The sequence below is a fragment of the Leuresthes tenuis genome, unplaced genomic scaffold (assembly GCF_036924035.1).
Source record: "Leuresthes tenuis unplaced genomic scaffold, fLeuTen1.0.hap1 SCAF_23, whole genome shotgun sequence".
NCBI classification, from domain to species: domain Eukaryota; kingdom Metazoa; phylum Chordata; class Actinopteri; order Atheriniformes; family Atherinopsidae; genus Leuresthes; species Leuresthes tenuis.
This window is the reverse complement of record NW_027325377.1, coordinates 24162805-24175119: the sequence shown is the minus strand read 5'-3', so window position 1 is coordinate 24175119 and position 12315 is coordinate 24162805. Positions and strand designations below refer to the sequence as shown.

Below are 12315 nucleotides of genomic sequence, written 5' to 3'. Positions count from 1 at the left end.
ACTGATATATGTGAAAACATTTAGTGCTTTAACAGTATAAAATATAAAATATATGTGAAATGTGTGACTAAAAAAAAAGGTTTTTAATGTCTGTCGCTGTTTAAAACTAAAGTCCCTGAACGCAACACCCGTCAGAATCTCCGGTCAGTGATTTATAACTCCGTAGTAACATGTATGTATTTTCAATGTTACGTTCAATAAAATTCGCTTTTACAGTTATACAGATAATTTCCATTTTAGTCATCACTGTCCACGAATATGAAATATTAATTTAACGGGCCGTTAATTTAACAGTAAGTACCCATCTTTCTTGCTTATGAAGAATAATCACGGGCGGCTGAAACTTTTAATTTTCACAAGTTTGTCGACCAAACCACTTTTTTTCAATGAGTTGAATTTAAGAATAAAGTGTGTTGTTACGTAACTTGATGCTTAAATTCATTACCCGCTTCCCCGTGCTGAGGACCCAGAGCCCGGTGACATCATTAAACATGTTCCTTCCGTCCGACGCTGTGTGGAGCTGCTTCGTTGGCCGAACGCGAACTGCTAGCAAACCAGGAGACAAAAGCAACAAAGTGAACCCCCCTCCGGATCAATCAAATGTGTCATATTTAACCGTTTAGGAGCCGAAACCCTGTGATCCCACCGTCATACTTAACAGTAAGTATGCCGGGCTCGTATAAATGTCTGAGGAGGCCATAATGCAGGCAGGACGTCGTGGTGAGTGATTCTCTGATTCGGATCCCGTGTGGTTCGTGTGTTGCCACGGCTGGGTTCTGCCTCGCCAGGTTAGCTTCTATGTCCTGTGTGTGGCCTAGCTGGCAGCTAACCAGCTAGCAGTCGTGGTGTGGTCCGACATTTACTAAACGCATTTCGCAGTCCACGGTGATATTAACGGAGCAGCTGTGGGTGTATCGTCGTTGCTAACATTTCTCCTACAAATCCACGTGACAGAAGTGTTTCTACCTGTGTGGTGTTTTTTGTGTTTATTAGCTTTGCGGCTAACCCAGTTAGCATGCTAGCCACCGAGGTGTTTACTGATGATGTAGCCTTACTGTTACGAATATGTTATAATAACGTGAACCGTGCGGTGGGATATGGGCAGCACGTGTTTTATGATCAAGGCAGCTTTTGTTTATTGTGGTTAAGTGAAAAGCCAGCGTGTAGACAGTCATTTAAAGTGTTGTATTAGGAGAAGATGAGGGCTAGTCAACGTTGGCTATTTTCTGCTGTCCTCTCGCATCTTCCTGACTAGCACGTAAGCCAAACCCGGAAAACTGTCCGTCAGCGCACACTTAGGAACCTACCATTTTAATTTAGGATCGTATTTAAAAAGAAAAACCTATTCTACGACTGTTTATGTCGGATACACATACACGGCTACTGTGAGGTGAACGACCGGCTACTTCTAATATTTGTTATCGTTTGTTTTAGTATTAAATACGAGTTAGACTGGTTTGCTTTTGAGTCACCTGAGCTAATGTCGTCTGACCAGGTATATCTCGCATGTTCTCTGTTGGCACATACTATAAATTAATAATGAAAAGCCCTGTTAACAGCCCCACTATGTGTGGCACACGTGCGGAACTATATTTGTTGGTATTAAAATGAAGATAACTACATAAAAAGGCAGAAATCCTGCTTTACAGACTTTAATTTAGACTGAAATTAGTTGGCATATTCGCCCAGTTACCCGTTAAATGTGAACACATTGCTCAGACTAATGCAACAAAAGCAGAACTCGGTGTTGAACCTTGTCATAGAGGCTTATTTCCGTGCTGTATTAAATCTATTGGATTTCAGCAGGCGGACCCAATAACCCAAGCCACTTGCTTGTGTTAGCAGATCATTTTGATAATTGTGTTTGTGGTCAGTAGGATCCGGTTATTACAACATGTGGGTTTGTTCTTAACTTGCATGCTGTTTGTTCAGTGCATTTATGTCTGTATTTGGGAGTTTTTACTTGTCCACTGTGCTTTTTTGTGTTTGTTTTCTTGTTATTTTTATGCTTTTACGAGGCTTCTTCTCGTGCTTGTTTTAGTATTCTACCTCAAAGGCTTAACCCAGGTCATGGTGTGAAAATCAACCGCAACCAAATGTTCAAAAGGCAGCGCACTGATTACACGTTGTGAAAGGCCGCCTATAAGTTTTGTCCTTGTTGGAATAAAGTAAGACAAAGATATTACTCTGTAGAATCAAACTCATATACACAGAATGACATATTTTCTCATTTCAGTGATTACATTACTTGTTAGATATAGTGTGTTTCAGTGTAATAAAGACATTTCTATTCAATAATATACCATAGAATGCTGATATCACAGGTCCTATAGAGATGTATAATTGACCTGGTGACCCACAAATATTTTGACATCCTTGTGTTGTTTTTAAAGGGTGAATGATGTCAGAGAACCTTGCCACAAATATCCTTGAGTGTCTGTTGCTGCATTTGGGTAGAAAAGATGAGTTCAAATCCAGCCCCATAGTTTACTGTGTAAATATTTGTTCTTTTTGAAATAGGAAAAGGTTTAGGAGGTAGAGGATGTTTGATAACCATTTCCCAGGTGGATGATTGTATCATATAAAAGCTATGAAGCAGTTTGTGGGCCAAGATCTTACAAAAGCTTGTGCAAGTTCATTTCCCAGGTACTGGAAGGACTGGCTGAACCTGCACCTTTAAATGAGATGGCATAACCACGCAAACACTAACATTGTCTTCAGCTTAAAAAACAAATCAGAAGTCGGTTTATTTCAGCAGGTTTCTCAAATGAAAACCTGATTTGTCAGCTCTGATGGTGAATAAATCTAATTGACCCAACAGTGCTGCTGTGACCTCACGCCAGAGCCGGTTGGTCTTTGAAAATAAAAATGAAAGTAAAATGTACCGGGCGTTCCAGCATCTTAGCTTTTCACCTGCTTTACCTGTTTTCTTTGGAATCTCGTTATCTGTCTTGCATAATTCCCAAATCTTATCTGCTTCGTCTGTAGGTGGTGTGCAGAGAAGTGGGACGACTTCGAGTCATAAATGGAGAAGGACAAGCAGGCTCTCTGTGTCCCGGACTGCAGCACGAACACCACAACACCCGCCTGAGAGCCGCTGTATCGATGACTGCACCCTGAAAAAGAAGTGACTCCACCGAACGACGCAGACCTGTCTATTTCACAGAAACCCTTGGGTTGCTGCCATGGATGGGGAGGAAGAGGTTTCTCACATGAGCGGGGATATGGTTAGTGAATCTAACGGCTCCATAGAAAGTAAAAAGAGAGAGGCGAAGGGGACCTGCCTGAAAATTGAGGGGCAGGACGGTTACGTGTTCAAATCCTACAGCATTAACCCTCATGATGCTGCGGAGGCAAAGTCACCTGCTTGCTCCTCAACACTGGATAAAGACTCCCTCCCCTGTTTCCACTTATCTTCTCAGGATGACAGACAGTTGGAGTTAGACGAAACGTGCATCACTGATCCAGCTTCTCCCAGCGCTGATATTGAGGGAAATGCGGAGAGCGAGAAGTACGAAAACGGCAATGAATCGAGCGAACATGTCAATGATATCGAGGATGCAAATGGGATGGAAGAGGAGACGCAGGATGATGAAAGGCTAGCGTTTGGTAGCTCAATTGGCCCTTTTGTAACGAAAGATGGGGATGATTACAGTAATTTACTAAGTGGATACACGAGCACCCTTTATGATGTTGCCATGGACGCCGTCACTCAGAGTCTTCTGTCATCTATGAGGAGTCACACGAACCCGAGGAAAAAATCTCCCGCATGGAATCATTTCTGCATATCGCCACGAGACAGTACCAAAGCAATCTGTTTATACTGCATGAAAGAGTTCAGTCGGGGTAAGAACGAAAAAGACCTCAGTACAAGCTGTTTGATGAGGCACGTACGAAGGGCTCACCCCACTGTGCTTTTGCAAGATGGAGCAGACACATCCTCAAATAACCTGCCTCTCTCTTTTGCCTCATCTTTGATACCTCCCTCCCCAAACTCACCAAAAAACGGAGACTTAATTAACAGCATTCTCACTTCTGCCTCCAAGAACACTTCACCGTCCACCTCCTCAGCTGAAAACTCAGACCTGTCATCCAAAGAAGTGTTGCCCAAAGCCGAACCAAAACCCAAACAACACGCCAATGCAGAGGCTTTTTGCAGCACGCTCTCATCCTCACATTCCAGCGAAAACCACATTGAAGACGTGTCGGACGGAGCGCCCGAGCGCCTTCCAGGGACCCCAAAGGGCTCCAGCTCCCGTCGCAGGTCAGCCGTATGGAAGCATTTCTACCTGTCGCCTGCAGATAATTCCAAAGCAGTATGTATCCATTGCATGAATGAATTCAGTAGGGGGAAGAATGGAAAGGATCTAGGGACTAGCTGTCTAATTCGTCATATGTGGAGGGCCCACAAAGAGGTTGTAATTGAGGAAAACGGACAAGGCAATCACATTCCCCCACCATATACAAACCCCCCCTCACTGTTGTCCCGCACACAGCTGCAGGATTCAATAGAAGTCAAAAAAGAGTCGCCCCCTCTTCCATCCTCACCAGAAACCATATCGGATGAACTACCCCAAAGCATGGAGGACAGCATGGATCTTAAGGAGGAATGTGAGGAGATGATGCATCTCTCAGGGCAGGAGTCCTTCCTCAACCTCTCCCTCAAAGCTCAGGGGGAGGATACGCCCCTGACGTCCTCGCCGTGCGACTTCGCCGAAGGCCCGAGCCTCAATAACGATCATTCAGTTTTCCAGCAAAACAAAAAGATCATGAAACGGGTGAAATCGGAGGTGTGGCACCATTTCATAGTGTCACCAGTCGACCAGTTGAAAGCACTGTGCCGTTACTGTCCGTGTGTCATTAGTCGGGGGAAACGGGGCGACTTCGGGACGAGCTGCCTGATGAGGCATCTTATGAGACGCCACCCGGACGTTCTCAAAAACCAAAAAAGCACAGACGACAAGGAACTGTCCCCTCATCCCTACAGCAACCTCACCACAACGGACGCAGTTTCAGCCAAAGAAACTGAGAGCCCTGCCACTGAGAAAAAACCACAAACCCTGCCTGTTTTTAGTAAAAAGACGTCAAAACTGTGGAACCATTTCTCCATCTCGCCTGCTGACCCGACAAAGGTGGTTTGTTTGCACTGTAGCCGCACAATTAGCAGAGGCAAAAAGACTACGAACCTCGGCACGAGCTGCCTCTTCAGGCACATGCAGAGGTTTCATGGACATGTTCTTGAAAGTAACAAAACTATCTCAGGTGATGTGCCGTCTGCTGAAATTCATGTGAAACAGGAAGTCATGGAAACTTCTGTTTATGAAACTGAGCAACACTGTGAGAGGTTTGATGAACACCACCCGGTTGCCAAAAAAATAACCAAACTTATTGCAGAAATGCTCGCACTGGATCTTCAGCCATCAGCTGTGGTGGAGAACGCTGGACTGAACAGGCTGCTCGAGTACCTCCAGCCCCAGTATTCTCTACCACCTTCTTCTTACTTTACCAGCACTGCCATACCAGACATGTATGAAAGGGTGAAGGATGTCGTGCTGACCCATTTGAAAGAGGCTGAAGGCGGTGTTGTCCACTTCACAACAAGTATTTGGGTTAGTAGCCAGACAAGGGAATACCTGACCCTCACTGCCCACTGGGCAACATATGAGTCAAGTGTCAGACCCCAAGGTCAAGACTTTCACTGTTCCGCTCTCCTAAGTGTCTCACAAATAGACTGTGATCAAGATATGCATGACATCCCAAAGCAGCTGGAGTACCTGTGGGATTCTTGGATCACCTCGTCTGGGCTGAAAAGGGGGTTCACTGTCACGGATAACACCACCGTCAGACATACCTTGGAGGAGCACGGTCACGTCACCATGCAGTGCTTCGGACACACTGTAGACCTCATTGTAAGTGAAGCCATAAAAAGCCAGAGGATGGTTCAGAACCTTCTGAGTATCGCGCGAAAGATCTGCGAACGCGTGCACCGCTCAGCGCAGGCCAAGGAGAAGCTGGCTGAGCTCCAGAGGGTCCACCAGCTGCCGGAGAACCAACTGATCCAGGACGTTCCGTCCAAATGGAGAACCTCCTTTTTCATGCTGGAGCGGCTGGTGGAGCAGAAGAATGCCATCGACGAGCTGTCGATCGAGTGCAATTTCAGGGAAATGATCAGCTGCGACCAGTGGGAGGTGATGCTGTCGGTCTGCAATGCACTGAAACCTTTCGAAGTCGCCTGCAGGGAGATGAGCAACCGCACTGCCACTCTGGGACAAGTCATACCACTCATTCACATCCTCAACAGAAAAATAGACCTGCTGTTTGACGAGACCGTGGGCATCGACAACATGCTCAAGTCTCTAAAGGAAGCCATGGTGGGCAGGATGTCTGCGACTCTGCGTGACCCTCGATACGCCTGGGCAACCATGTTGGACCCGAGATACAAAACCTCACTGTTCACGGAGGAAGAAGCCGAGCAATGTAAACTCGACCTGATCCAAGAGCTGGAGTTGTCCTCTTCTACCTCAGTTGCCGGAAAGTCTCTGCTGCCCAACGGCTGCAGCGAGGCTCCGGATTCGTCCGGCGCCTCCCACCCAAACGAGGAAAACCTCTGGACCTTGATGGCTGACGTCAGGCAGAAGGTAAAGACCGAGGAGAAGCCAAAGTCCTCAGAGCTGGTAGTGCTGGAGTACCTTGAGGAAGACATTCTGGATCAAAGCTGTGACCCCCTCGACTATTGGAACCTGAAAAAGTTACTGTGGCCCGATCTTGCCAAAGTAGCCGCCCGTTACGTGGGTTGTCCTCCCAGCATCGTCCCAGCAGAGACGCTGTTCAGCACTGCTAGTGTTAACTGCGCCCTAAATCAGCCCAGGCCTATGCTGGACAACATGGAGGGCCTGCTGTTCCTTAAGGTGAACCTCCCTTTGATTTATTTTCAGTACTGATGATCATTAAGCATTAACTTGAAAACCCTTCTATTAAGGACCAAGTTGCATAGCTGTGAAACGGGAGGTGTTCTGTTGAGCATAATGTAAAATATCAATTTATACACTGATTCTCAATGCAAAGGCCAGATTGAGCTTTTATTGTATTGTGTACTACTGTTAAACACTTTGGAGCTGTTGTAATGAAACGTTTCAGTCAGAAGTGTATCAGGGAGGGAGGGTTTTTTAGCTGTAGGGGTTGGTGATAATGTGTTTGCTTGTAAACTGATGTTTTCTTGGTTTCTGTCTACTCTCTCCTTGTGCCTTATCCAAAACTACTTCAGGTCAAAATGCTGTAAATATTACTGAAATTGTGCAGATCACGTCAGGACGCTTGTCTCTCTTCCTTCTTCCCATCTTCTTTTTGTTTAATGGATTGAAAATAGACAGAGTTTTGTTTCTTTTTCCTTAATGAAAACATGGCCCAAAAATAAATGCTGTGACTGAAAGATGTTTTAAGTTAATGTTATTTAATTTTCATTGTGAATTTGTGGCTCACGGTACTGTCACTTAGAAATAGACCTTTTCTTTTTTTCATTTTTACTTGCTGAAATGTTTTAATAAGACCATGTATATTATTGCTGTATTTTCAGAACGAACGGGGTTGTTTGGAATATACATTTTGTCTCTTAAGCACAATTTTAAGTTTATGTCCAGGGGATTAAATTATGGGTTTATTATTGATTAAAACAATGTACTGTACATTTTTATATGAAATGACTTCTGAACCTAATTTGATAAATGTTTTAGAATTGAGACTGGATTCATGCAAATTTTGTCGTCATTTGTAAATAAAGGTTTTCCTTATACAAAACCGCCCTAATAAGTCTTTTATTGTACAAAACGTAGAGCCTTTACATGCAAGATTCCAGATTATTTGGGCTTTAAAAAGTGTTCCCATTGAATCAATTTATTCTTTAAATCTAGCTGAAACATATACAGTTTGTATTCTGCTGTAAACAACACATCCATCTGCTGGAATAGCACATTTCAGATGAGAAATATTGGAATGTGACACCCAGAGAAATCCAGGCCCATCCCTCCACGTGTGCTGCCTTTAACAGCAGTGTTACCTTTGGTCTTCCTTTAAGGTTTCTCTTACGGGAGTCAGTCTTTCTTTCTTTCCATGAGCACAGTTTTCCTCTCTAAGTGCACGCTAACGGGAGGGAAGGGCAGCACGTTGAAGGCGATGCTGCTGTAACCTTCGATGAACGCCAGAGGCCGGTGAGTGTCCCGGAGCTGCTGTATCTTGGTGGCGTTGGCCTCCATCAACAGGTGCGAGTACCTTTTAATCTCAGGACTTGAGGGACTCAAGTCTTCTCGTTTGTCGTATCTGTGGGATTAAAAATAGCGAATCAAAGTGTTGCAAAACTTTAAACAATACGAGGCATGTGGAAAAGAAAAGAAAACCCACGAACCTCCAGTTTCTGTTCTGCTGTAAGAAACGTGAGACTCCTGTCTCAGCAGCAAAGGTGTCGATATGGACAGAAACCTCTGAGGAAACAATGCATGCTTTTGAGAAAATGATCGAGGATTCTTTATGGAGGGTGTAACTGGTGTACAGCACGGTCCAAGGCTTGAACCACCTTTCTTTCCTTTACTGAATAAAGTAATATAAATAAAATGAATATACAGCTAAAGTTCATTTAAATCGTTTAAAGTGGTCTTCAGCAATAATTTCTGAAGGTCTTTCAAAGTTTTTCAATGTTGTGTCAACACAGAACAGACAACTTAGCAAAGAAGCCGTTTTAAACTTAAAATTTATTTATATTTCACTTCTAATGAGCCAGACTTTGTCATCGTTTCAAGTGGTCATGAGCAATGGTTCTCCAGGATTTCTGAGGGTCTTTCTTTGGCTGCTTTTTCCTATATTTTCAGCCCAGTCCTTGTATCTGACGACCAAGGACTAAACCATCTAAAAGGTGTCCAACTCAAAGAATGAAACAAAATTGGATCTTTAGGCACTTTGTTACCAGCAGCCTGTCACAAAGACACATAATTTGTTCCCATTTCTTTAGCTGCATCTATGAAAAACAGCAAAGAAAACACAGTTTGACAGACAGAAAATAGGATTTCTGCAGCAACAAGGTGATTCCCAAAGAGCTATTAGCTGAAAACTTGGCATATCTCAGCATGGTGTGCAGTGTGTCCTTAAAACATTTGAGGAAACTGGACAAGTGGAGGACAAAAGAAGAAGTGTCAGGCCTAAAAAACTATCTACAGCAGATGAACAGGATCTGAAAGTGATGTCCTTAAGAAAGAGGAAAAAATCCAGCTGTGACCTGACAGGACCTGAGAGATGCATCTGGACCTTCAGCTGATCCATCTACTGTTGGCCCAAGCCTCATCAGAAATGGTCTCCATGGAAGGGTGGCTGTCAAGAAGCCGTTCTTAAGGAAGGGAAACAGGGAGAAAAGGCTGAGCTGTGCCAAATGACACAAGAAGTGGACTGAAAATCAGTGGCAACAGGTCTTATGGAGGGATGAATCCTCCCCAGAGCCCGGACCTCAACATTATTGAAGCAGTGTGGGATCATCTGACAGAGAACGGAACAAAAGGCAGCCCACATCCAAAGAAGAGCTTTGGGATGTCCTTCAAGAAGCCTGGAGAACTATTCCTGAAGACTCCTTAAAGAAATGACAGAAAGCTCGTCTCAGAGGGTTCAGGCTGTGTTGGAGAATAAAGGAGCTCAGACCAGATATTCACTTTAAAGCTGCTGAGAACTGATATAAACTCTAATTTTTGCCATATATATTCTATTTCTATTTTTGTCTCCACATTTCAATAAATTGCTGCAGCTCTCTCTCTTTTTCCTGTAAATATACAGAGAAATGAGCTGTGGCTTCAGACACATAATTCTAAATAAAACTGTGATAAAAATGTAATGATGGATTAGGGATCTTCCCACAGATACAAATGAGCTGGAAATGACTCTGACCTGCTGTGGCTGGCAACAGCCTGTGTAGTTCCTGCATTCCTCTGCCTCCAGGGTAGTTGTGGTGAGAAACGTAGAGACAAATGCTGGAGTACGTCATGTTGATCAACAGCTGGCCCACCACAATTGCAGAGCCCAGCTTGTACATCCAAGACTTCTGGTAGTTGCACAGTCTGAAGCACACAGGAGGAAAAGATCAATTTGCCAATCATTTGCTCATCTTCCAGTGCTCATTTTTGCTCTAAATGTCATATCCGGGACTGGATAGTGTATGATTGCCACCTTTCATGTGGGAGATCTGGGTTCAAATCCCCTGCATGAAAGGTACTGTCTCCAGTAGGGGTCCTTAGGCAAGACCCTATCTGCCTATCTGTAAATCTCTTTGGATAAAAGCGTCTGCTAAATGCATAAACATAAACATATTTTGTCACTGTAAACACTGAGATTTTATGTTTGAACTCACATGAAAGAACAGCCGCGTGCTGCCACCAAACTGAGCACCGGGAACGTGTAAATGATGAAACGCAGCTCCTTGTGGGGCAGCAGGGAATAGATGAGAATGAAGCCTGCGGTGGGAAGCAGCAGCAGCCTCATTCGCCTGTCGAGAAGGCCGAGGGGCACAAAGAGCAGCGTGCAGCCCAGGGCACGAGGTACCGCGGAGTAAAAGTACCACAGGAAGGGAGAGGTTTAATGGAGAAAGGAGTCAAAGAGAACTCGAGACTGGAAACATGGGACAGGCTCGACTTTTAAAGCCAATTTCAGAGAAAAAACAATGAAATGTGAGGGTTTTTTTTACTGAAAGGATATTCCCCAGTTGGAGCTTTTATTAAGAATCGTGTTGTACCACAACACCTGCCCCTCAGGCCACAGGAGCTTCCTCCAAAAGACGGTGTCAGCAGCTACTGTCAGAGCTGCAGAGCACAGAAAACCACAGCGTCTTTTTGCATGGATCAGTGGAGACATTTCTGATTCACTGTAAAGATATTATCCAGAGTACATACTGTAAATTCAAGCACTAACCCAGGGACAAGACGCCAGCAGGAGCGGCATAGTAAAGCAGCCGCAGCACTCCCAGCTTCCTGCTCAGCAGCGACATCAGCAACATGAGACCCAGGAAGATGCAGAGCTCCGACCGGAACACAATGATGACCAGAGCAGAGAGGCCAATGAACCGGCCGTGTTTCTGAGCCATCCAAGATGTGACCGCCATGAGAACTGGGAACAGATTTTTAAGGACAGCTTCAGACAAAAGCACAACAAATTCAATCCATAGTAGTCCCAATCAACACATCTTACCGATTGGAAGTGCAAACACATTAGGGAGCGTCCTTGTGCTGTAGAACATGAGATGAAACTGGGAGGCACAGATCAGGGGGAAAAGACCTGCGACAGTCGAGCCAAACTGCCTCCTCACCTCTCTCTGCATGTGCCACAACGCACCGACAACACATAATCCCAGGGAAGCTCGGACTGCACAAAACGACACATCAAACATCTGCTTTAAGTGTCCACAGATAAAGCAAAACCTACTCTGACACATCAGTGAGTTCAATCTCATCTCTTGGTCTGTCTACCTATCAGCTGAGTGTAGAACTTTGGTGCATCAAGCAGAGAGGACAGAAAAACAACCGGGGAGCAGAGAGTGGCGAGGAACAGGGGGCCAAGGAAGGTACGAGGCACCACACCGGGGAATGCATGATGGTCATACTGAAAGACAGGAGAAGCATTTTACTGGCTCGCAACACGACAGCATCACCGAGGTCTCAAATATTCAACCTTTTACCAAAAAACTGGGCGCAAACATAAAATTTTAAGGAGGTACAAATATATATTTCTCTTTAAACATCAGAAAACATGTAAAGCAAGAGGGTAATTTCCAGAAGTATAACAATGTGGCTGTCAATTGTTTCTCTGAGTTGCTGTAATGTATTAAATATAAATTTAACTGAATTTTACTGCCATTAACCCTCTTTGGGAACTTTATAAATGTAAATTCTCAAAGTAACCGAGCTACTAAAACTGTGAATCTTTAATATTACGTGTCTGTTTTTGTTTGTGTATGATTTTTACTCAGTTAATTCATTTGCACGAGCTTCCAAGCACATCAACTAGCTGCATGTTACACCTGCTTACCTCGTCAAAGTCAAGTCTGTGATACAGAATATCGTGTGTCGCTTGTAAATTAAAACTTTCTTCAACTTTCGTAAACGGACAAACTAATAAATGCAACAGAGCCACAGAAATTAAAAGAAGCAGAAGTGGCAGACCCCAAACACTCCTCTTTTCAGCCATGACAGCCGAAAAACATATTTCACTTCCGGTCAACACCGGAAGTAAACTTCACGTTACGTTTCATTTAAAACAATTTATCTTTATTTTACAATAAACGCTATTGATACT

The 12315-nt window shown here is 44.2% G+C and overlaps 2 protein-coding genes across 5 annotated transcripts; one reads left to right on the top strand and one right to left on the bottom strand.

Annotated features, from left to right (window-relative positions):
* Positions 1-459: 459 nt before the first annotated feature.
* On the top strand, positions 460-7794 carry zbed4 (zinc finger, BED-type containing 4). Of its 4 annotated transcripts, XM_072377495.1 has the most exons (3): positions 460-660; positions 2989-3227; positions 3423-7794. In XM_072377495.1, exons 2-3 carry the CDS (start codon positions 3186-3188, stop codon positions 6939-6941), a joined length of 3561 nt encoding a protein of 1186 aa, XP_072233596.1. In that variant the 5' UTR covers positions 460-660; positions 2989-3185; the 3' UTR covers positions 6942-7794. The 4 variants fall into 4 exon arrangements, with proteins under 4 accessions (XP_072233596.1, XP_072233593.1, XP_072233594.1 ...); XM_072377492.1 differs by having other exon boundaries at positions 2989-7794; XM_072377493.1 differs by having other exon boundaries at positions 460-720; positions 2989-7794.
* Positions 7794-12221, bottom strand: alg12 (ALG12 alpha-1,6-mannosyltransferase). Its single transcript, XM_072377497.1, has 9 exons — positions 12049-12221; positions 11490-11622; positions 11212-11385; positions 10936-11130; positions 10721-10826; positions 10379-10600; positions 9919-10088; positions 8399-8474; positions 7794-8313 (listed from the first exon to the last, which is right to left on the bottom strand). The coding sequence occupies exons 1-9, from the start codon at positions 12205-12207 to the stop codon at positions 8088-8090; spliced, it is 1461 nt and encodes a 486-aa protein (XP_072233598.1). The 5' UTR covers positions 12208-12221; the 3' UTR covers positions 7794-8087.
* Between the last annotated feature and the right edge of the window lie 94 nt (positions 12222-12315).